Below are 22736 nucleotides of genomic sequence, written 5' to 3'. Positions count from 1 at the left end.
GCCAGCGTGAGCACAGAGGCCGAAATTATACCTCACGGCACTCCTGTAAAAAAATAAATCGCTATACAAATATATCAGACGCTGCCATTTAGTCTTTAATTACAGACTTGGACATCACACGCGGCTATTGACTGACCACGAACAGGTAATTTAGCCTACTTGCATCTTTCATTCGTTAATGTCTGGCGGTCTTGCTGTATTTTTTGTTTTGTTTGTTTGTTTGTTTTACAATTAAAACTAAAAGTCTGTTGTAACGCAAGCCTTACCGAACATGTACCGAGTAAAATATTACTGAAAATTGATTAGTAATGCCTTACACTACTGCGTTACAGCAAAACCAACCTGATCTCACAGAATTCCGTGAAATGAACACGGACCCTTCAAAATCCGTGGAAGTTTCACGGAATCGCCGAAAATTCCGTGATGTGCCCACGGAAGTGATGCCTATGTAAGTCAATGACAGGCAGCATCCGTGGTCCACACACGGACAGTTACAACACACGCGCTCCCCCAATTGACGTCGTTTTATAATTTGTAAATGTATCGCTTTAAATATTCTGAGTTTACTTAAAGTACTTTACTTTAAATATTTAGTTTTAAAGTGATTTTAACTTGATATTGCATTGTTCTGCCGTCGTTTGATCGCTAGGATAACGTCTGGTCACCCTGAATTCCGTGACCGTACCACGGAATATTCAGTGGTCGCCACAGGTTTTTTCACCTTCACTGGACGAGATTGCCTATTGCTGATTTTGACACTTTCAGTAGGCTATTCAAGTTGTCTGTGTTTGTGATGCATGTAGCCTAATTAAACTGTGAACCTCTTATCTCCCCTGACCCGTTTCTATAGCCTTTTGCTTATTGACAAATTCTGTGATGGCACCACGGAATTCTTCCGTGACCGTACCACGGAATATTCAGTGGTCGCCACAGATTGTTTCACCTTCACTGGACGATATAGCCTATTGCTGATTTTGACACTTTAGGCTATTAAGTTGTCTGTGTTTGCGATGTTGCCTAATTAAACTGTGAACATATTATCTCCCCCGATCAGTTTGTAACAGTTTTCCTTATTGTCAAATTCTGTGACGGGACCACGGAATTCTTCCGTGGCGGGACCACGGAATATTCAGTCGTCGCCACAGATTTTTTTCACCTTCACTGGACGAGATTGCCTATTGCTGATTTTGACACTTTCAGTAGGCTATTCAAGTTGTCTGTTTTTGCATGCATGTAGCCTAATTAAACTGTGAACATATTATCTCCCCTGACCAGTTTCTATAGCCTTTTGCTTATTGACAAATCCTCAGATGGCACCACGGATTCTTCCGTGACGGGACACACGGATAACCGGATAACTAGAGACAGGCTTGATCAATCAAACTCCCCATCCATCGTCTTGTGTAAATAATATTTGGACTAATTTACAATTTTTTTTATGTTTACTCAATTGAAAGATAGGCATATACAGACAACGAAAAAAAAAATGATAAAGACTAATTATAAATTAATGTTAAATCGGACGAGTCTGTTGCCATGACGGCGACCCCACTTTCGCGGTTTTTCCGTCATTGCGAGGATCCCCTCTACAAATCGGTATGTATCTCAGACCTGCTACTTATTTACTATCTATAAATGTTGAATTAAACGTTTTAATGCGTTTTAGATGGCTTGTATTGTTGATTGCTAAATAGTTGACATGATATCGTGTCTGTAACGTTAGTGGTTTTTCTCTAAAAAAAGTATGCATTTTTACATTACAAATATTTAATGTTTTCTCAAAATGAGTTTATTTTTTTTCATCCATCCAGTAACGTTACCAACATCTCATCCTATGTAGCACCATCATGTACACCAAAAAATATAGAGGAAATCGATTTTTTTTCTCCAGTATTATTTCCTAAGTAATGAAAGCATATAGCTAGGCCCTATCCTGAAATCCGTCTGATATTGTTTCAAATCATCTTGTGTGTAAACAAAATGAAAAAAATAATTTTATCATATGCATATGTTCAGATTTTTGTTACCGAAAATATATATGCAAAATTGCGCTTATTTAATGAGATAATGCCTACTTTGCATAATTAAACATACACATTTCAAAAACTTATAATACACTGTTTTTATATACTTAATTGTGTAATTAATCAACTGAGGAAGTTTACTGGTGATATCTATTATTTTAAAAGTTTACCCTATTCACCTATAGTGTCTCGCATTAATGTGGACATTATATTTTTTTCTCAGAGATACTGTATATCTAATTATGCTTTCTTGTCTGTTCTACAGATTATTTGCTTTTTACATATTATCTCCATTGCTCTATCTCTATCGTTTAAAAAAACAAAGGCACTTTTAAGAGCCACTCTTTCAATCTCTCTCGCTCACTCTGTTTCTCTCTTAAGTCTCTCACACTTTCTGTCTCTCTCTCTCTCTCTCTCTCTCTCTCTCTCTCTCTCTCTCTCTCTCTCTCTCTCTCTCTCTCTCTCTCTCTCTCACTCACTCACACACACACACACACACACACACACACACACACACACACACACACACACACACACACACACACACACACACACACACACTCATCTTCATAACTGTATAGTGTGTCTATTGTCTGTATTTTTGTATCGTATAACCATGTCAGAAAACCACCCAGGAGTCTTTGAAGATCCCAATGAGGCCAGGGTGAGAAATTTTGATAACTTTACACCCATATCTATGTCAAATAACTTTTGGTATTACATATTGTTTGTTTGTTGTTGTTGCTGTTGAGGTATGATGTTCTAGACATTTAATGTATATTGAAATAGTGTAGTATTTTATATCTTGTAGTTTTTGATTTGTGTTTTTTATTGTTACTTACTAAAAAAGCGTCCATCAAACATAACCATAAGTTAGCCATCAAAGTCTGATATTCAGATGTTTGGAGTAAATCCAGTGTCTTACTAAAACTGTATTATAACTGAACCAGGACGAAGTCATGTTTGTGACATACATTATGCCTTCTGTCTGGTTTACAGCATCAAAACATGTCAAAAGGTGGAGGGCTCAAGAAGACATGCCCAGCGTGCAAAAATAAAATTTTTAATGGCTTCAAGAAGTGCCTTATGTGCAAGGCCCCACAGCCTAAAAATGTGCGCCTAAACAAAAAGATTGAAAAATTCAAATCTCAAATAAACAATAAGAAAAAAAAAGATATGGGTTGCCAACACAAAAAAAAATCAGGTGACCTCACATTTGTGGGACGATGCCATCATTTTGGTAAGTAACTTTTGTTGTCCTGTCACCATAGTCCAGTTATTTTTGGGTACTGGGGAGACTTTCTGGTTTTGACTGAGACAAGATAATGCATTAACATATTTATGAAAGCTATTTATTCAATAGCTTTAGCATCTTAACTGTACTCTACTGTCATTGAAAAACGTTGCAAACAGACCAAAGACTCTCAGGATCACTTAGCCTGCAGTACTTTAAGATACATTAAGCAACAACCCACAAAGGGCTTCTGGGATCCTCTGAGATCTTGAATACAGCTATTCCTTGTGATGTTCCAAAAGTCTGCTTCTACCCTAAGTATTTCTTGTTGACCTGCATTTGTGTCCCAGCTTTGTGATAAGCAGACAAAGATCCATACACAGCCACACCAAAGCACTTGTAATTGTTTTTAATGTTTTTTTTTAAATGTATTTTTTAAATCTTTAGATAGAGAAGCTGCACGCAGTCGGCTGGAGGCCTTTGCTCCTGGTGGAATATCCACACAAGAAGGCCAAAATGATCTTGCCTAAAGATAAAGTGTTGGGCAAAAGTGCACAGACCTGTGTGGAAAACATTTATGAAATTTTTAAAATGATGGTTGAAGGTAAGACTATATTTATATACTATAAACTTTATATATTTATTTTTTTATATATATTATTATTTAGGGGTAGATGGTGTTAAGCAATGATTGGAAATAGTAAGGGCAACTGTGCTTCTCTGATTATATGAGGCATGTGGATTTTGTATTATTTTGCCTTAGCTTTCACATTTTGACTTAATTGCGTATAGTAAATTTTTTGTGTTTGTATTCTTCTAGTGAATACAGAACAGGCAACAGACAGTAGCCATGAGCCTGAGGAGGCTACTGTCACTCTAAATTTTGAGATAACCCCATTAAGAGAACAAGGTGCGTTCGGCCCAGATTTGGTGCCTTCACTTTATTGTGTTCTCTGAGATTTTTGTGAAAATATGCTTTAGCAGCAGATGTCTTTTCACTACACCTATTTAAACTTTTATAAGACACAATGTCACCATCTCTCCACTCATCCTCAGATTCAGTAGCCACAATATCCGTGGACCAGGGGGCTGGGACTGTGGCTGATTTTAACAAACCTCCTACTGGACAAGGTCTTAAGCTCTTCAGGTTTATTTATGTTCTTTCACAAAATTCACAAAGAATTTCATTTTAGCACAAAATAATTCCTAAATGATGTTAAAATTTCCTCATTAGGGCTTAGCGCAAATTTTTTTCTCCTAAAATGTTGAGATACTTTCATCCCTAAGATTCTTTGTGAATACAGACCCTAATTGTACTGTATATTATGTAATCTGTGTATACACTTTAGAGAGACAACATCTTCTTTGCACTCATTCTCATTCTCATCCTCAGATTTGACAAGCGGCATGAGTTTGGACCAGGGGGCTGGGACTGAGGATGGTCCAGAATGGTTGCTTAGCCCTCCTCCTACAGTACAAGGTTTTACAGTGTCCTGAGTACTTCCAACCATAGCCCTGTTATTTGAGCTCACTGTATGCTGTCAGTGGGAACAAGAACGAGAGAATTTGGTACAACATAGACCAAACAGAGAACATGAACTTTATTTTGAATGGTACCATGAGAAATTAAACTAAAAGTGAGCTCATGGTCTCAGATGGTTTGCTATGTAGTCTATGCTGTACCAAATTCTCTTGTTCTTCTTCCTACCAACAGCACTTGGGAAGCTCAAACAACAGGGCTATGGTTGGATGTACTCTGTAGTATTGCTTTAAGCTCTTTTTTTTCAGGTCTCTGTTATGACCTAATTGTATATTATGATGGACAATGCTATCTCTTCACTCATTTTAGATTCAGTAGCCGCAGTATCTGTGGACCAGGGGGCTGGGACTGTGGCTGTGGCTGATCAACCTGCTACTGGACAAGGTCTTAAACTTCTCAGCTTTATTTCTGTTCTTTATCTTTAAAACAGTGCTATGGTTGGATGTACTCTGTAGTATTGCTTTAAGCTCTTTTTTTCAGGTCTCTGTTATGACCTAATTGTATATTATGATAGACAATGATATCTCTTCACTCATTTTAGATTCAGTAGCTGCAGTATCTGTGGACCAGGGGGCTGGGACTGTGGCTGTGGCTGATCAACCTGCTACTGGACAAGGTCTTAAACTTTTCAACTTTTCTGTTCTTTATCTTTAAAAGAATATGCTTAAGCTTCAAATATCTGTACTGTACTGAACCAAGTCTATTTGTTTATATAGGGAAAAGACGAAATCAGAGGAAGAGAGGTCTGAAATCTGACATCTGATATTCTGTCATCTTTTACATTATCAACACAAAAGTATTAATGGAATTGTTGTGCAGGTCTTCCTGATATAATTGGTTTAATTAATTTCCATATGAATTGTATGCATAGTGTTCATACTGTAGATACGCAAGTTTTCAAGTATTAAGTATTTTCTAAGGCTACATTTGCATTTGGATTATCATCTATCATTCACTACTCTATGTTCTTATGTTGTACAGTGAGAACAAAAGATTGCCCCCACAACAATCGGGATGTGCACCCATACCGTGGGATAATACGGACAAGGCAGAGAAAGGTAGGATTGGAGAGGTAGTTAGATTGTGTTATCTGATATGATGTCTTCCCTACAGAAAATACATCTTGGCTAGTCTAAGCATGTTTTGAAACTGGTTTGATCAGCCATTTTTTTTTACCAGTTCATGTTTTTGCATGAGATTTGATGGTTAAGTTCGTTTGACCATCTTATGATTGCCATTCTTAGCCTGATACACCAAACGCTTTCACATTATTTCACTTTGTGAAAAGCACCTGGGACCTCATTTATAACCGTTGTGTACGTACAAAACAGGCCCTGAAAGAGGCGTACGCCACTTCCGACGCATAAATTGTGATTTATAAAAACAAACTTGATGGGAAAATGTGCGCACCTGCACACAAACTCTGACCCATGCATACGAACGTTTTGGAGACGGAGCAGTTTGGCGACACCGATGGTGAGATGGAGTTATATTTTTTTTGTTAATTTTAGAGAGAAAATCTAAAGAAAATTATACATATACAGAAAGATAATACAAATATAATTTCACTCACAAAGCCTGTCACTTGAAGCAAATATCCACACCTTAAATGAGCGCCAGCGAAAGCGTTGGGCCGTTTAGTTAAACTGACGCATATCTAATGGCGGATGAAGTAAAACAGTAAATCTTCATTATGAGCCCCAATCATACAGTGCATGTTCACAATAGCATTTTAAATAAAATGATTTAAACTGTTTTACTTCTGATACAAACATTTTGATTAAATATGTCATTCTCATTAATGGATTTAAACACATAAACTACATGAAATTTACTGAGGAGTTCAAACATTTTTTATATTCAATAAATATAAATATTTGTCGTGGATGTAATGCTTTTGAAAATTTTTCCTCATGCTATATATGGCATGCTATCTTTTAATGTTTTAACTACAGAGAGAATTGCTTACCATGATACTAGCAGAATGTGCAAATATAGCCTAATGCACAACATGGTCTATCTGTTTCCATTAAAAATATAAATCAATTAAAATACTATTTGGCCAGTGGAAAAGATTGAAAAAAACTTTCTCTGAAATTTATTTTACACTATTTGATTTATTTATTCAAAAACAAGGCAAGGATAGGCTACTAAATGGTTTTTATTAATGTAATGTGACAGCACATCCGTATTTCATATTTTCCTGATGTCTTGTACCGTTAAACATGTTATCACATGGATGAATAATCATATGCAAATGGTATGCAGATGAGGATATGCATAGTAAAACTAGGCGTTGTAAGCTCATTTATGGTTATTTCGGGGAGGAGACGCATGTGCGCACAATCTTCTGCTGACTGGGATTGATAAAGTGAATTCTGCGCAGATTCTGGCGTACGAACGGTTTTATAAGTCTGGCTTTCGGGCGCACGTACACTTTTAGTAAGGATCCTACGCACAGTTTTATAAATGAGGCCCCAGGAACCTATCCATTGGGATATTTGCTTCCTGGTGGGCTGATACTTTCTGCTTCAACCAATTGCTACTTGGTCCTATGTTACATGCTGGAACGCACCATTTTCTCTTCAAGCCCACTCTAGCTTAGACCATCCAGCAACCAGCATAATTTTTCTGCAAGGTTTAAACTACAACTAACATCATATAAAACTGTGAAAAGATATTTGATTTAAAAAAAATCTTGGCAAAAAAAAAACCCTTAAGGCTCTTGCAGTGCCAATTTAGAAGTTGTCCTGCATCACGGGGTGTGAGTAACTGAGTGCTAGTGCTCCTTCTTGGGCACACTACTCAAGGCTCAGGTACCCCAGTGGCATGCCACTGAACCATGACATGTTCAAGTTACTTAGCATCATAAATTAAACTAAAGTGTACCATAATAGGTGAGACCCGCATCATCTGCTTAGATGTCAGCAAAGCTAACCACTGTATCTGTTGTGATCCAAATGCAGCAGTTTTTTTATTAAATAAACTAGAACAATGACAAAGACTAAGAATAAACTTGAACTATGACAAAAGCTAAGACTCCAGAACAGACCCGACAACATGCAACAGAACAACATCAAGAACTCACAAAGACTGAGCTAGACACAGGGCTTAAATACAAAGGCAAACAAGCTAAACAAGATAATGAGGGGAGTGGCTAATCAGAGACACCTAGGTGTCTCTGATTAGCCACTCAGATTAGCCACGCCCCTCAAGATAATGAGGGGGAGTAGCTGCGTCCTAATGTGCATTCTATCAATCCTAAATAGTATGTGACATTAGTAATTTTAAATACTATTTAGGGCATAGTATGCACATTGGGACGCAGCTATAGTCTTCCTAGGTGTCTCTGATTAGCCACTCCCCTCATTATCTTGTTTAGCTTGTTTGCCTTTATAATAATAGACATAACGGGAACTGCTAAACATGAAAAAAGACAGGGGAACACAGACAGGAAACATGACAGAACCCACACCGTGATAGTATCTCCTGTAGTCACAGTGGAGTGTGTCCTATTGCTAAATTTCGAATGCATGTCCATAGTGAAATTTAGTACCAATTGTATCACCAGGGAATTCTTTGTTGTCACTTCTATAAAATTTGCCCTTGATCCATATCTCTAAACATTTATTTTTAAATGCCTAGAAATATTATTTAAAGGTCCTTATACAGTATTTGATGCGGAGAAAGGGTGGGAACCCTCTTCCCCGTTAACTACATGATGTTTGCTATCCTGACAGACTATTGCTTGCAAGTAATCAGAATATGGACCAGATTGTTGTTCTGCGAAATATTCTCGTTCCTATTATCTTTACCGGTAATCGTGCAAGACTGGAAAAACTGGTTAAAGAACGACCACTGCTCAGTAAGACAAAGGACCTAGCTGGAAATGAACATTTGACCTCCCCTCATACAGTCTCACCTAATCTACATTTCATTCTCTCTCAAGAATACATATGGTTTAATGTGAATGATTATCATTGGGTATTATGTTTAGTATCATTTAAAATGTCTCAGAGTGACTGGTACAAATGTCTCATTTCCAAGTAAGTAAAACAAAATGTAATAAGGTTTTTAGAAGTTTGGAGAAAACTGGCACACAAAGGAAGATAGGCAAAGTTTTTTTTAGATCAATTATTGAAAAGCACACTTAATTGAGTGAGAAATTGTTTGTGTAGGCAGGGAAACAATTTTTTATTGGTGCATTCTCCAAAACAATCATGCATTAGAGGCCCCCTCGAAAACTAGATGTCACATCTCAAGGGGTTTTCCTCTTACAATAATTACTGAAATTATTTGAAAACTGATCAACTAATGTCATTCCAAATCATTAAATTTAAGTTTGCATTGTAATTCTGTATGCAATATTTCATGTAACACGTTTCCATGTCTTTTTTTGCCTTCCACAGGGGAAGACCGAACTCCTGTATGACTGGATGCCCTGTGATCTATGGTATGATACCCTTGCTTGGACAGTTCACCCTTAGGCTGCGTTCACACTGCAGGGGCTTAATGCTCAATTCCGATTTTTTTGAAAAAAATTTTTTTTTTTGCAAGGCCGTTTACATTTCCAATTAAATGCGACCTTTTGTGATATCCTGTGTGAACGTGAAATGACCCAGAAGTGACCCGCATGCGCAGAAGTGTACTCAACGGTCAACAACGTCACTTGTTGTCTGCGGAAGTTCCGATAAGAGCCCTCGAGTTTGGCCTGAATAGAGTTTGCCAGAAGGTTGGTGGTTTAATCGCCGGTTCCACCTGACCAAGTGTCGAGGTGTCCATGAGCAAGACACCTAACCCCAGCTGCTCCCGACGAGCTGGATGGCGCCTTGTATGGCTGACACCGCCGTCAGTGTATGAATGAGAGAGTGAATGTGAGGCAAAATGTAAAGCGCTTTGGTGGCCATTGGGTCTGTGAAAGCGCTATATAAATGCAGTCTATTTAACATTAATTAAATCAGAAACCTCGCTTCCCTTCCATTGACTGGTCTCAGCATCGTCCACCATAGTTGTTGTTTATCTTCTCATTCCCGCCTAATTAAACGCAGAATTATGACGTTTGTCGCGTATCAATGACGTGCGGGTCGGATACATGTGACCTGGCCGTTCAGACTGAAGTCGCATTTCAAAAGATCGGATACGTATCGGATTTGGACCACATACTCAAGTGGCCTGGGTCGTATTTGAAAAGATCGGATCTGTGTCGTTCAGACTGTCGTGAAAAGATCAGATACAAGTGGGGCAAAAAAATCGTAATTGGGTCGTTTCAGCCTGCAGTGTGAACGTAGCCTTAGTATACCACATTTTTTACATTGCAATGCACAACACAAACCTTCGTGCAACTTCAAAGACAACACGTTGCATGGCAAGCAACTAAACCAGTTGGTTAGAACTACTGTGTTTGACAGATGACATTGAGCCAAAAAACAAAAAAAGGAAAATAAACATGTCTCAAGTGTATTTTGACATTTAGATTCAAGGGGAACTGCTGAATAAGAACTATTGACTTATAGCCGTAGCTTGTGATCATGATAGTTGTAATGGATATACCTAAAGTTGTGTTTACCACACCCTTGACTATTCATTACCAACCCTACTCTCACTGAGTGCTACATTGGTTTAAAGCGAGGCCAGACAAGATTGCATTATCAAAATTCTGTTTTTAAGTCTTTGCAATCTACTTTATACTACTGTATACTCTATGTACTACTATCTAAATTTTATTAGGTTATGAGTTAACAGTTACCAGTTGTAAACGGTGTTGTCTAGAAATTTTTCTTTGTTTATTAAAATCTCTAGATGCTATTTTCATTTTTAGGCCTATGGTTAATCTTAACATCACTCCTATTGAATACCTTGTCTTACATCTTAATTACTGTACTCTAATATTGTGTAATAGTGTAGTGTAGACGTTACAGCATTGAATGTTAAGTCATTATTCATACCTTTTTCACTAACAACCTATCTCTTGTCTTTTTTAGCGGGAAAACCTGGCCTCCAACCTGGCAGACGGCTTGATATTCACTCCAGTTTTATTTGTCTGTCATAAACCTACACAATGCAATTTTATCCCTGTCTAGTTTGTTTTTTATGTTATTTGTTCATTTTTGGTTGGTTTGTATTGTTTTAATAAAGATTTGTATTTACTAAGCTTTTCTATTTCATGTCTAACAGACATCACTCACACTCATGTAAGTGACCTAGCAGAGATCATTGTGTAGTACTTTTAATAATAGGATGTACATGAAGATTTGAATAAATATACTAAGCTTTTCCTTTAGTAGGCATCATACTAACAGCATTTGGGCTTGTTGGTATGAAGGACTGGGGACATTTGTATTAAACATGACAGTTTATTTTATAATCTCTTGTATGTTGACAGTTTGTACAACTTATCAGTTTGTCAGGAGTACTGGAACTCCTTTTCATTTCATTCCTTCCTCTTGCTGTCAAAGACTGGTACACACTATATAAAGTCGCGTTCAAGTCGCGCACCAGTCTTCATTGTGGTACCAATGGTTACATTGCAGAAGAGTTTGGGCTGTTAAGTAACAAACGTTTACTTTAGTCTCTAAAATGGGAACTTGGGGCCCGGTTCTGTTGCCAGGTAAAAAAAGGACACTGCAACCAGGCTGTGGGAAGTTGACAGACAGTAACACTTGGGGCACTATCTTGTACCCAGCGCAATTGACTTTGTACCTCGGTGCATGTATCATTCCTATTTTGCACCCACACACAGCGGACTTTTCCCTCCACAGATGCAAACGTTCCCTGGTGCTATTTTGCAGGTTTAGAAAACAATCACGCCACTGACCAGGAAAAACCTAGTCTAAAGTCAGTGGTGCGTTGCGCATGTTATGTTATTTTAAGGGCGTCTGCTTGGCCATAATCAATGCGTGTGCACAACGCGCATGCACTTTACTTTTCTCATCTACACACAGATGCAGCAGTTCTCATTTTTATAAAACCATGTACATTTTTACAAGGGAAGATATTCACATACGAGGGAATCATTGTTGTGTCCATGAAGATGTAAAAAAATAGGCATAAATCTAGCTAGCACATTTATCCAAATTTTTAAACGCCTGTTTGAACAAAGCTAATTTGGGTGGGTTTCTATGGGAGATGGGCCCCATACAATGTCACGTCTTTTTCCGGCCCTGACGAGAACGTTGCTCTCCTCGGTTGTGAAGTGCTCCTGGCGCACATCTGGCAAATCCTCTATTATAATCAATGGAACAAGCGCACCTGCTCTTAAAGGGAATGTGAGATGTCGCTCTGATTGGTTTATTTCATGTTAGGCCCAAACCACACCTATGAGTAATGTAGCTACTTCATTTTAGATTTGCGTCGCGCCCAAGAATCTCGCTGGTAGGCTATAATAGCAACAGCGCCCAAGATCCACCCACAAAGTTACTTGCGTTTCACGTTTGATGTTTCAGATGTTATAATAGGGCCCATTGTCTCTCAAACATGGTTCAAGTTATGTATGAAATGGGGCTCAGCTCAATAACAGTCAGTCATTGCTGAATTGCGATGACTTTAAACAACAAAGCAAAATGCTCCAGGTCATGTGATGAAATGTCATACAGTAATCTACTAAGACAAAGCAGGCTGTTGTAGGCTATACAATGAATCTTCATATTAATTTCTAACTTTAATACACTACAGTAGTTGCTAGAGGTGAATGCACTCTAGATGTGATTAATATGGATTCTGTCCTCCATTCATTTGTTAAATAGGGATGTTTGCTAATGCCCATACACTGTCCTGCACAACTCATACTGTTTTGTGACACTTGCCTACTCTCACATGGCACTCACTCAATATCCCATCTGATGTGCCTACTGTCCCTAGTCATTTGTCACTGTCCATGGGTTAGGTTTCGGATTAGGTTTAGGTTTTTAACAATTTATAAGTCTCACGGGACAGTGGTGCGGGACCATAGACCAGTGGCACAGGACAATAAGTGAGTGGCGCAGGACAGTGTACTGGACAGTAGGCGAGAAGCACAAGCCACCAGCGACAGTAGAATACAGTTTTTGCTCCTACTACCTCTCTACAGCCTTCTGGTGGCCTATCCGTATTGAGGGCATGTTTCCATATTGTTAAAATTGACCAAATTAATTATATGAAAGTATGAAGTGACACAGAGCTATATTGCCATTCATGAATTGCAGGCTGGAGAACAGATTGAGAGGATCTATCATGTTATATGCTAAGCTATGCACGAACAGATTGAGAGGATCTATCATGTTATATGCTAAGCTATGCACGCATAGGTGTTAATTGACTCCAAATGTAGCAGAGTAAACAGCCAAGTTGATGGCATTTTCCACAGCCTGATAAGCAAACTGATAGGGATCCATGAGTGATGATACAATGGTGTGTAGCCTGAATGCAGACCAATCAAGTCAATCAATTTTTTTGTATCCAAATCAAGTAAAATCATAATCAACTTGGAATTGCAGCTTATCCTCGCTTTTAAAGACACATTCTACTTTCCATTTTCTGAAAAAAGAGGGTGTCTGGCAGGTATAGGCCTACTCAATGAGGAGTTGGTCGACTCGTAAATTGAGCAATGTCTAGGGATGAGAGATATGAGGCTGTAAAACAACTGTGCTGGTGGACATCTGGCATGCAGCTTAATTATACTTTCAGACACTAGCTACGATCTTGTTGTCCCGTTTCCAACTCTGAACTAATCACCACCCTTACTGAAATTATCACTTTTTTTCATATTAATTTAAATACTATCCTGCTTGAATACATTGGTTTTGAATATATGAAAAACAAGATTCGTGGCTTTTTATCAAAGCTCTAACCTGTCAAGTCAACACAGCATGTTAAGTACTGCCAAGTGACACCAGGTCCCATGGACAATTATTGACTTTTGATATCACCAGTGCCACTTCAGCATCCTGAAGAGTTTTTATATTGTGACAGTATACTGTAAAATGTAGATTTTCAATGAAGACTACTAGGCAATTATGTACTTTATGCACTTCAATTACAATCACAAATAATTTACAACATTTTCAAATTCACATTCAAGTTTATTGTAGCCATTTCCACAGTTGAAGAAATCTATCTTTGTGTGCTCACATGTACCACAACACACATCCAACATACAAGAAAATTCAATAGAGCATAAATGAGCTCCATATTGTCCTTTAAGTGCTAAAGTTGAGGTTGAAATGTCACAGTCCAGAATGCATAAAACAGTCCATGTCCAACAGTCCATGCAGAGGGCCAATCCATTTAGTAGATATTGCATTGATATTAATGTACACACTCATGATTGTAGTATATGAAGTTGCAGTGCAAAATAATTTCACATTTAACAACACCTAATGTTGATAATTGAATTATCATAGTGCATATTTACGTGTCTGAAAGCTTGGGGGTTAGCCTGGTAATAAAAGTTAGCCTGAGTCTGGCCATTCGGTAGCGATAAATTATTGCTTGCTGGAGCTTGTTGAAGTTTAAAAAGATAGGATCAGCCCTTGACTGATAGCTTGTCTTGGCTGATAGTATTCTAGCTCAGCGTTCACAACTCCTTGCCACCGGAGACAACCAGCTCAATGGAATCAAATCCAAACTAGCACTGTAGGGAGATGATAATCGAGCGGAAGTGCATAGGAAGGCGTGGCCAGGCAACCTGGGGTAGGTACTATCCCTGAATCATTAATCATCAACCAATATTGTTCCTTCTAGTGATGCCTCTGTATCTTTTGCCTGATGTGTGAAGAATGAACAAGCAATGTTCTGGGTAGTTGTTATTATTCAGGAAGGGTGAGAGATAATGGAAAGTTCACAGATTTTAAAGGGGTGGTTCGGAATTTTGGACATCGGGGCTCATTTCCAAGTGAGCCTTATTGTTATTTATCAGTGGAGACAGTTTTCAAAAATTTTCATCCATTCGTTCAAGTTGCATAGTTCGCCGGTGCTAGGCTAGCGCGAGTCAACGGTATCTGCTAGCCTGCCATTAAAAACAGTTTTCCCCCTCCACAGTACACCAAAAGCAAATAAATTGTAACGCCAGACTATCGATGTAAATGTCTGTTGAGAGAATAATGTTAGAAATCAAATTACCCTTTCATTGCATTGCAATAGTTATTTTGTTCCTTGTATTTATTAGCACAGTCTACAGCAGCGGCGGAGTGATATTCAGTTACCTAGGCAACCGAGACTAAAACTAGCTAGCTAGACGTCCCCGACTGTAGTCCGCTTCTGTTCTGTGTTTACTTTTCGGCGCAGTACTACTAACCGGAGCAAAGTAAAATACCGCCGCTGCTGAGAAACTAGTTCCTGTAAATGTAATGAGATCATTGAGATGCAAGAGTAGTTTGATTTCTAACATTATTCTCTCAACAGACATTTACATCGACAGTCTGGCGTTATAATTTATTTGCTTTTGGTGTACTGTGTCGTGGGTAAAACTGTTTTTAATGGCAGGCTAGCAGTTACCGTTGACTCGCGCTAGCCTAGCACCGGCGAACTATGCAACTTGAACGACTGGAAGAAAATCTTTGAAAAATATCTCTACTGATAAATAACACTAAGGCTCACTTGGAAATGAGCCCCGATGTCCAAAATTCCGAACCACCCCTTTAAAAACAAAACAAAACAGAGTGGTCTCCTTTCTAATCTTCTTCTGACTCTGGACTACTAAAGTCATATTCGTCATCAGTGTCCGTTCTGCATTCTGTGTCCTGTATCTGGAGGTCATCAACTATAGCACTATACGTGCTCACAGCTTGTTGGCATAAACTCTCCAGTGCAGAGGACCTCCGCATGAGGACACTTTTCCAACCAGCTGCAGCATCCTCTGACATGTCACCAAAATCTGTAACATACATAAACATAAGAATAACAAGTATTGTTCCAAAATTATAGCATGTAGAACCACATATGACAGAATCATGTTACTCAATTTCTTGTTTTTTGTTTTGTTTAGATTTTTTGGTTATTTGTTGCAAGAAAACTTAAACACGGAATACAAGGACATTTTATTGTCATATGCATAGTTATTGTATGTAAGAAATTCATAGAAATTGTATGTGCTTGACATCCTATACTTTGCATAAATTGGGGGTATAAAGTGCAGTCGGGGAGGGATGGGGGTTTGCAGAAGCTGTGACTGTCTGTGTGTAATTGGGGGGGGGGGCTATGTTGAGGTGAGGATAGGGCAAACAAAGTGTGAGGGTGGAGCAGAGTGGTATGACTAATATAGAATAAACAAAACTTGTGGCTCTTTTCCACAGACTGGTACCAGATCCACTTGACTCTGGTACCAAGCACTTTTGGTTCCACCTCTGTTGAAGTTCCAACAATGATGTGTAGATAGCTCTTTGGTCATTGTTATCGCTAGCATCATAATATTAACGTTCTGAGCAGGCCCTCAGCAGCAGCTTAGTGTTAGCAAGACAGGACGGCCGATAGAGTAAATATTGCCATCTCCCCAAAAACATGTCTGTATTGTGATGAATTCAGAATACTGTTGATTTTATTTGTTCTGCTGTAGTGATTGATGTTACCAACTTTTACACAATGGTGATGCTAAGATAGTTTACTTCAGTGTTGCTGTAGCAACCAGTTACATGAAATGGTACTTTTATGCAGTGGAAAATGAAGCCAAAAATTTGAAAATAAACCAAGTAGAGTCATGTTGAGGTGAGTTGAACTGATACCATTCAGTAGAAAAGGGACTATACATATGTTAGTGAGAAAAAAAACTCCAAATTTGACTTACAGCCCATTCTGATGTTCTCTTTCAGCTTCTCCACTCCCTTTATCTCCTTACGAAGAGACGTGATGTGCTGAGACATCTCCTTCACCAGGATACTCTGCTCCTCCTCAAGGCGTCTAACTAGCATCATTTGGTCAAAAATAGACCGTTTTAACCTGAAGGAGCGACCTTTAAGTAGAGGGAATTGATGGAAAAAGTGATTTAGTATTTATGATGATTAAGTTATAAACCCAAACATACAAGAGAGAGAGAGAAAGATATATATATATATATATATATATATATATATATATAGAGAGAGAGAGAGAGAGAAAGAGAGAGAGAGAGAGAGAGAGAGAGAGAGAGAGAGAGAGAGAGAGAGAGAGAGAGAGAGAGATTTTCATTGCAATAAAATACTTTTTTTTTTTTATTAAAAAATAAAAAAGACAGGCATACATTTTAGAGAACATGTCAGGACTACCATACCATCCTCACGTCTCTCCCAAGGCAGGATGTAGTCCTCTGTCAAATTGGAGGCCAACTCCTCGTCAATTGTATCCTCTGCAATTGCATTGTACAGCAGGATCTTTTGTTTCAGTTTTTTTTTTAATTCTCTTATTTTTCTTCTTTTTCTTTGTCTTGTTTGATTGCTATCTGCAAAGTGAAATAAGAAAAATTTCAGGAAAACAGTTTTTGTTTGTTTGCATTTACAATGTGCCATTTGAATATTAGTCAACCAACCATTCTGACGATAGAGGTCATGCTTCTTGCGTAGCAGGGCCACTAAGATGCTCTCTATCTCAGCCCTGAGATCCTCTGTTGCTCCCTGTTCTGTTGTGCTAACTGGCTCTAAATAGGTAACACAATTAAACGATTGTTTCATTTAAAAATGTCTGATCACCTTATGTAGTTCATATTTGAACAAAGTAATTAACAGTTGTATTTGTGAAAAATCTGAGCGCTACGCATGATTTACCTGTGACTGCCCACTGCTGAACATCACCCACCCACTGCTGTGCTGTTTGTTCAGTGATGTCATTCTTCTGGCAGAAATCACTGAAGCTAGCAGCTTCCAGCTTTGCCCTCTCGGAGATCTAAAAATCACACAAAAATAAAAAAATATCATGCAAGCTTTCAGCCAATCCCGGGATCAAGAAATTCCTTCATCTACAGTTTATAAATGAATGAATGAATGAGCTTATTACAGATGGATGGACTCCAGCTCTGCTGTTTGTTGTTAAAATGTATGTTGTGTCAGGCAAGAGGACCATTGGGAAATGTCCTTACTTTGATGTATCTGCGGGCCAAGACTTTGTGAAGGTTCTCTGTCTTTTTTCTGTTCCACCCCATGGCCTGTTGAGTGAGCATATTCTCTCTCCCTGTTTAAAAAAATAAATCTGCATGCATGATTGGATCAATTTACATGGGAAAGACCATTGCAGTTAGACACAACCTAACACAACAAATACTTTAGTGCAAGGAGAACAGGAAATTACATTTTAGAAGTCAGAAGTACCTCATCACAGAGTATGGTTTGTAATGTGTCATACCAACCTGCTTTTGTCATGTACTTTGTGACAAGAGCTGCCCTGGAGAGAAAGCTGTTTACCTAGATAAACAATACAGAAATTAAATGTATTCCTATTTTATATTACCAAAAAACAACAACAAATAAACAAAAACATACTGTATGTAAATGTGAACATGTAGCCATACTTATTGTTGAACTAATATCTTATCGTCAACTAGCTCTCCACCTCAGAATGCCATGGAAACTAAAGCGACCACGCCCTTTCAGCCATAGCCATAGACAGCAAAATAGGAAAGATCAAGCCCAATTTTTCAAAGTTGGGTCTTGCCAATTGGGTCTACATTTTAAAACATCACAATGACATGCCAGAGCTGTGACAATCGGCATTTTCATAGAATCCCATGAAACTGGGTGATGATTTTGCACTGTCACCAGCCTGGTGTGTCAAATGGGGTCCTACTGGTAGGTTGGAAAAAGTCTACCATGGCCTACTGGTTAGGGCCTTGGGCGTGTGTCTCGTTCGAATGCCGACCAGGAGGAGGGTGGTTGTGTGGAAAGTGAAAGTGGGTGGGGAAAGTTGTTGAAAATCGCTGTCCTGTCCACATCCACGGCTAAGGTGCCCTTAAGCAAGGCACCAAACCCTCCACTGCTCCCCGGGCGCCGCATCAGCTGACTGCCCACTGCTCTAGTGGTAAGGAGTTAGTGTGTGTGACCTCACTGTGTGCTGTGTATGTGCGTCTCTAATTCACGGATAGGTTAAATGCAGAGACTGAATTTCCCTAACAGGATCAAAAGTGTGTATATAATTAAATAGTGCAGCTCAGAGGGAACATAACTTGAAATAGTGATGTATCATGCAGACACCACCACTACTCACTTTTTACTCAGAGGAGACATAATGTGTGTTGCACTTGTGACATAATGTGTGTTGTGCTCTGATGGTCATTCGAGCAAGCATAGATCTTTGTTTGATACCCTGATGTGCATTATCCTTCACACTCTGCTTGTCTCACACATAAATGTATCAGTGAAGTCTCCTATATCTACATAGTTACAATAATGTCGGTGATAACATACTTGCTCAACTTCCTCTCCAACAGTGTTCCCTGCTCCATCCTGATTCCTGCCGCCCCATCTCACCTGCAACATAGTGTTGGATTAATTTCATACCATAACTTTAAAAATCTAATGTTATGCAATCATGGATTATGTGCACATTAAAATCATTTTCACATTAAAGGTGTCATATTTTATCTGCATAATATACTACACAAGATATCATAATCAAAGACTTACAATTTAGTATATTGCCACTAATACCAGATTAAAATAATAAAAAACAATCATTGCTCGGCTTTTCGCATTAGCTGCCTGCTGGCTACTGTTGCATCTGAATTTCAGTAATTTGAGGTACCTCGCATTTTGCTGTATGAGCTTTGGCATGCATCACACTGAGAAATGGCCTCATTTCCATCAGCGGTTGAAGATCTGATGATTCTTCAGTCACTTTGCTTAGGTATGGCCAGTACCTAAAAAGAAGCACAGCATTAGTAGGCATTAACCAACACTTTGCCTGGCCATCAATATAAAACAACTGAAAAAAAAAAGCAGGCACTTGACACTTAATGTACAGTAGGTTGACCGAGTTTCAATATGACAGAGAAAAATTACCTGCAGACAACATCCATGCAGAAGAAAGTGACATTGGCCCTCTCTGACAATTCCCTCTGTAAAAACATTGGGTAGGCGAAGACCTCGCCCCGGTAGTGGTTCAGTCCTCGCAGCAATATCCCGTGTCTGATACACAAGAGGACAATATGGTTAATGATCAATTTACACAATAAGACCTGTGGAAAACAAAGCTAATCAAAACCCTCTATTCAAAGCCTCTCAGTCTCTCTCAGTCTCTCTCTCTCTCTCTCTCTCTCTCTCTCTCTCTCTCTCTCTCTCTCTCTCTCTCTCTCTCTCTCTCTCTCTCTCTCTCTCTCTCTCACACACACACACACATTTCCCCATCAATCTCTACATATGTGACTAACTGAGATTTAAAACAATCTTCTAGGGAAAAAAATCTGTTAAGGGGATTTACTTTCCTTCCCATAAGGAAATTTAACATGACTCTGATACATTTATCCACAAATGAGTTTCCACAGCGTGTAACAAATGGCATCTGTACAATTGCACACTTCTGATCTACCCACATACCTGCAGACTGCCACTTGTATCCCCTCTTCATCTATTTTGGACGATGATTTTTTTGACGTCTCCTTACTCGCCCTGAACCTTGAAACGCCACATGTTCCACTGTTATCTGCCTGTAAAGTCAGATATCACTCGTCTTAACAAATAGAAAACAGAAAAGACACTCAAACATAAGCAGTAGATATACTGTCTTAATATGCAATATTTGACATACTCTTGTCATGCTGCTGCCTCTGACATTGTTGAGAAAGGCTGATACCTCCTCATCTTTGGCAAGAAATAACCCCTTGTACAGAGAGGGTTCCTCATTCCTGTCCATTAAAATTGATCACAAAAAAAATCCTCTTTTAACTGACCAAACATGACTCTACATGCAACTATTTCTATGACAATGCTGTGGTTTTGATATTGAGATTAATGCCTGTATAATATGAACATACCCTTTTGATTTTTTGAAGCGATAATGTTTGCGATTGCCATCGCAACACACTGCCAACATGTCTGGGTGACATGCTGGACAATAAAAGTGATTTACTTCACACATCACCTCTTCTGTATGCTTGCAAAAACAATATTCGAAAAAGCTTTTCTGGAACATATCTGCACAGACATTCCCCGGCTATGACATAAAAAAAATTGTGTTTACAGAAAAGAAATATTACAATATTACAGTAATTTGATTGTGTGTAACAATGATTCAAGCAGATTTACCCTTCCAGCCTGAACAGAACGGTGCTCCAGTAGCTTTAAAAAGGCATGCCTTGACATCGAAGGAGCCGATACTTTGATGTGAGCAAAAGCTTCAAAGACATCAAAACTATATAGTGTCTGGCAGTTTGTTGTGCTTGGCCAGTAACGGTACCTGAGGAGCTCTTTCACCCCTGGGGTCCATTCCACAAGGCAGGTAGGACAAACTTTACGGGGCAAACAGACATCATATCGTCCTGTCAAAAAAGAGACACATTAAACGTGTTTCACAGAATCAACTTTTTCCAACTCAACTGTCCCTTATTAATTCACTGTAGTATTTGATATGGCATTAACATTTGGCAATTGGTATATTTCTCAAGAGAAAAGCTTTGCCTTGATGGCAATTGTTAACTTCTGCGGTACTACGAAACAAAAAGCAGGACTTTCCAAACTTACCATTCATGGTGACCACAGAAATATGCTTGCCAGAGGTGACCTTAATCTCATGGGTGCACTCACATAGTGCCCTATGTGCGGGCAATGGCAACTGACATACTGCAATGCAAAGAGGTTGTTACATTTTTCCTCAATCGAGAAGGTATATCACTTGTCATATCAGTGATTCAAAACCAACATCTACAAAATAGACAACTCTACCATGTCATTATCACTGTTTGCTTACTAATAGCACGTTTCATAGTCAAAGCCAAACAAAAACAATTTCTTCAGTCAAAGAGTGATTCAAATTAAGAGTTTAAACCTTTTCCATTGACAAAGTATATCAACAAAGAATATTTGTGTAATTAGTAATTACCCTTTACTAGTCAACACAAATTGTTAATAAACACATACCCTGCTCACAAAAGTGAGGCTGGCCGTTTTCACCCATCACCACAGCCTTTGTGGGGGGAATAGGCTCCAGGTAGCCGTGGAAAATTGCCTCCCTGCCATGGAACACATTCTTTTTGTGAGCCTCCATGTCGCATCCTCCACATAGATACTCCATGTCCAGTGGCACACAATCCAGGCACCTAATTACTGCCTCTCCGGCACCGCACCTGTGACATTTTTGGTAGAAGTCTCTTTCAGCGGACAGTTTAGCATCAAGCAGCGCTGGCCTTGCTGCTTTTGCCCTTGTATCAGCGTGTAGCTGCCGCTGTGCCCATGCTGTTTTTTCAGCTGCCACATTAACCTCAACCGAGTCAAGAGTGTCCCTCAGCTCTTGAAGACACGTTTCTGAAAATAAATGAAAATAAATAAATAACTGTTAAACAACCCTTCGATTGAGTGAAGGCACAATAGATAAAAATTACATAATACTGAATGGTACGACAATAATTATGACTTAAAATCTGACTTTGACCAAGCCATTCACGACAGTGTCCATTCAATGTTGGTTTAATGTACTGTATATGGACTGGATCATGGTATCACAAACCATTGTATCACAATGGTCTCACAAACCGTGTAATATGCTTCCGATAATAGACCAGTTTGAAATGAAGAGTTGGAGTGTCTATCACTTCCCAAAATAGGCAAGAATTTCTAAAAGCAAGCTATGCAAAAGCAATGAGTGCAGAATTGTAAAAAAATAGAATATAATGCACATGTTCTGTCTACAACAACAAAATACAAACACAAACCACTTTTAATGTAGTTGCGTGGAGAAGAAGCGTGAGACATCAACAACAATGAATCGAGGAAAAGTTTACAGGGTCATTAGAAAAGTTGTTGATATGGAGGAATAGGAAATGTAGTTATAGGGATTATACAAACATACTCAC

At 38.7% G+C, this 22736-nt stretch overlaps 2 protein-coding genes across 4 annotated transcripts; one reads left to right on the top strand and one right to left on the bottom strand.

The window, feature by feature from the left end:
• The first annotated feature begins 3199 nt into the window (after positions 1 to 3199).
• LOC143740284 (uncharacterized) lies at positions 3200 to 10851 on the top strand. Its single transcript, XM_077232392.1, has 11 exons — positions 3200 to 3264; positions 3706 to 3862; positions 4079 to 4168; positions 4315 to 4389; positions 4652 to 4738; positions 5108 to 5182; positions 5340 to 5414; positions 5515 to 5541; positions 5780 to 5856; positions 9208 to 9251; positions 10780 to 10851. The coding sequence occupies exons 2-11, from the start codon at positions 3775 to 3777 to the stop codon at positions 10814 to 10816; spliced, it is 675 nt and encodes a 224-aa protein (XP_077088507.1). The 5' UTR covers positions 3200 to 3264; positions 3706 to 3774; the 3' UTR covers positions 10817 to 10851.
• Positions 10852 to 14840: 3989 nt separating this feature from the next.
• Positions 14841 to 20621, bottom strand: LOC143740277 (uncharacterized). 3 transcript variants are annotated; one of them, XM_077232380.1, is made up of 12 exons: positions 20477 to 20621; positions 20266 to 20375; positions 19732 to 19857; positions 19475 to 19589; positions 19138 to 19200; positions 18084 to 18138; positions 17817 to 17908; positions 17506 to 17623; positions 17271 to 17378; positions 16986 to 17183; positions 16554 to 16718; positions 14841 to 15647 (listed from the first exon to the last, which is right to left on the bottom strand). In XM_077232380.1, exons 1-12 carry the CDS (start codon positions 20579 to 20581, stop codon positions 15445 to 15447), a joined length of 1458 nt encoding a protein of 485 aa, XP_077088495.1. In that variant the 5' UTR covers positions 20582 to 20621; the 3' UTR covers positions 14841 to 15444. The 3 variants fall into 3 exon arrangements, with proteins under 3 accessions (XP_077088495.1, XP_077088496.1, XP_077088497.1); XM_077232381.1 differs by having other exon boundaries at positions 19147 to 19200; XM_077232382.1 differs by having other exon boundaries at positions 17016 to 17183; positions 20477 to 20605.
• Positions 20622 to 22736: the final 2115 nt, after the last annotated feature.

The sequence above is a fragment of the Siphateles boraxobius genome, unplaced genomic scaffold (assembly GCF_051911475.1).
Source record: "Siphateles boraxobius isolate OS27281-9 unplaced genomic scaffold, OSU_SipBor_1 17, whole genome shotgun sequence".
Lineage (NCBI taxonomy): Eukaryota > Metazoa > Chordata > Actinopteri > Cypriniformes > Leuciscidae > Siphateles > Siphateles boraxobius.
This window is presented reverse-complemented; position numbering and strand designations above follow the sequence as displayed.

Excerpts from the sequence above, each read along its gene's own strand:
- LOC143740284 (XM_077232392.1), top strand. The coding sequence starts at position 3,775 with ATGATCTTGCCTAAAGATAAAGTGTTGGGCAAAAGTGCACAGACCTGT. Across the intron at positions 4,739-5,107 it reads CCCTCCTCCTACAGTACAAG|ATTCAGTAGCCGCAGTATCT; the intron begins GTTTTACAGTGT and ends CACTCATTTTAG. Across the intron at positions 9,252-10,779 it reads TGGATGCCCTGTGATCTATG|CGGGAAAACCTGGCCTCCAA; the intron begins GTATGATACCCT and ends TGTCTTTTTTAG.
- LOC143740277 (XM_077232380.1), bottom strand. The coding sequence starts at position 20,581 with ATGGACAGGAATGAGGAACCCTCTCTGTACAAGGGGTTATTTCTTGCC. Across the intron at positions 18,139-19,137 it reads TTGGAGAGGAAGTTGAGCAA|GTAAACAGCTTTCTCTCCAG; the intron begins GTATGTTATCAC and ends TTGTTTATCTAG. Across the intron at positions 15,648-16,553 it reads AGAGAACATCAGAATGGGCT|ATTTTGGTGACATGTCAGAG; the intron begins GTAAGTCAAATT and ends TGTATGTTACAG.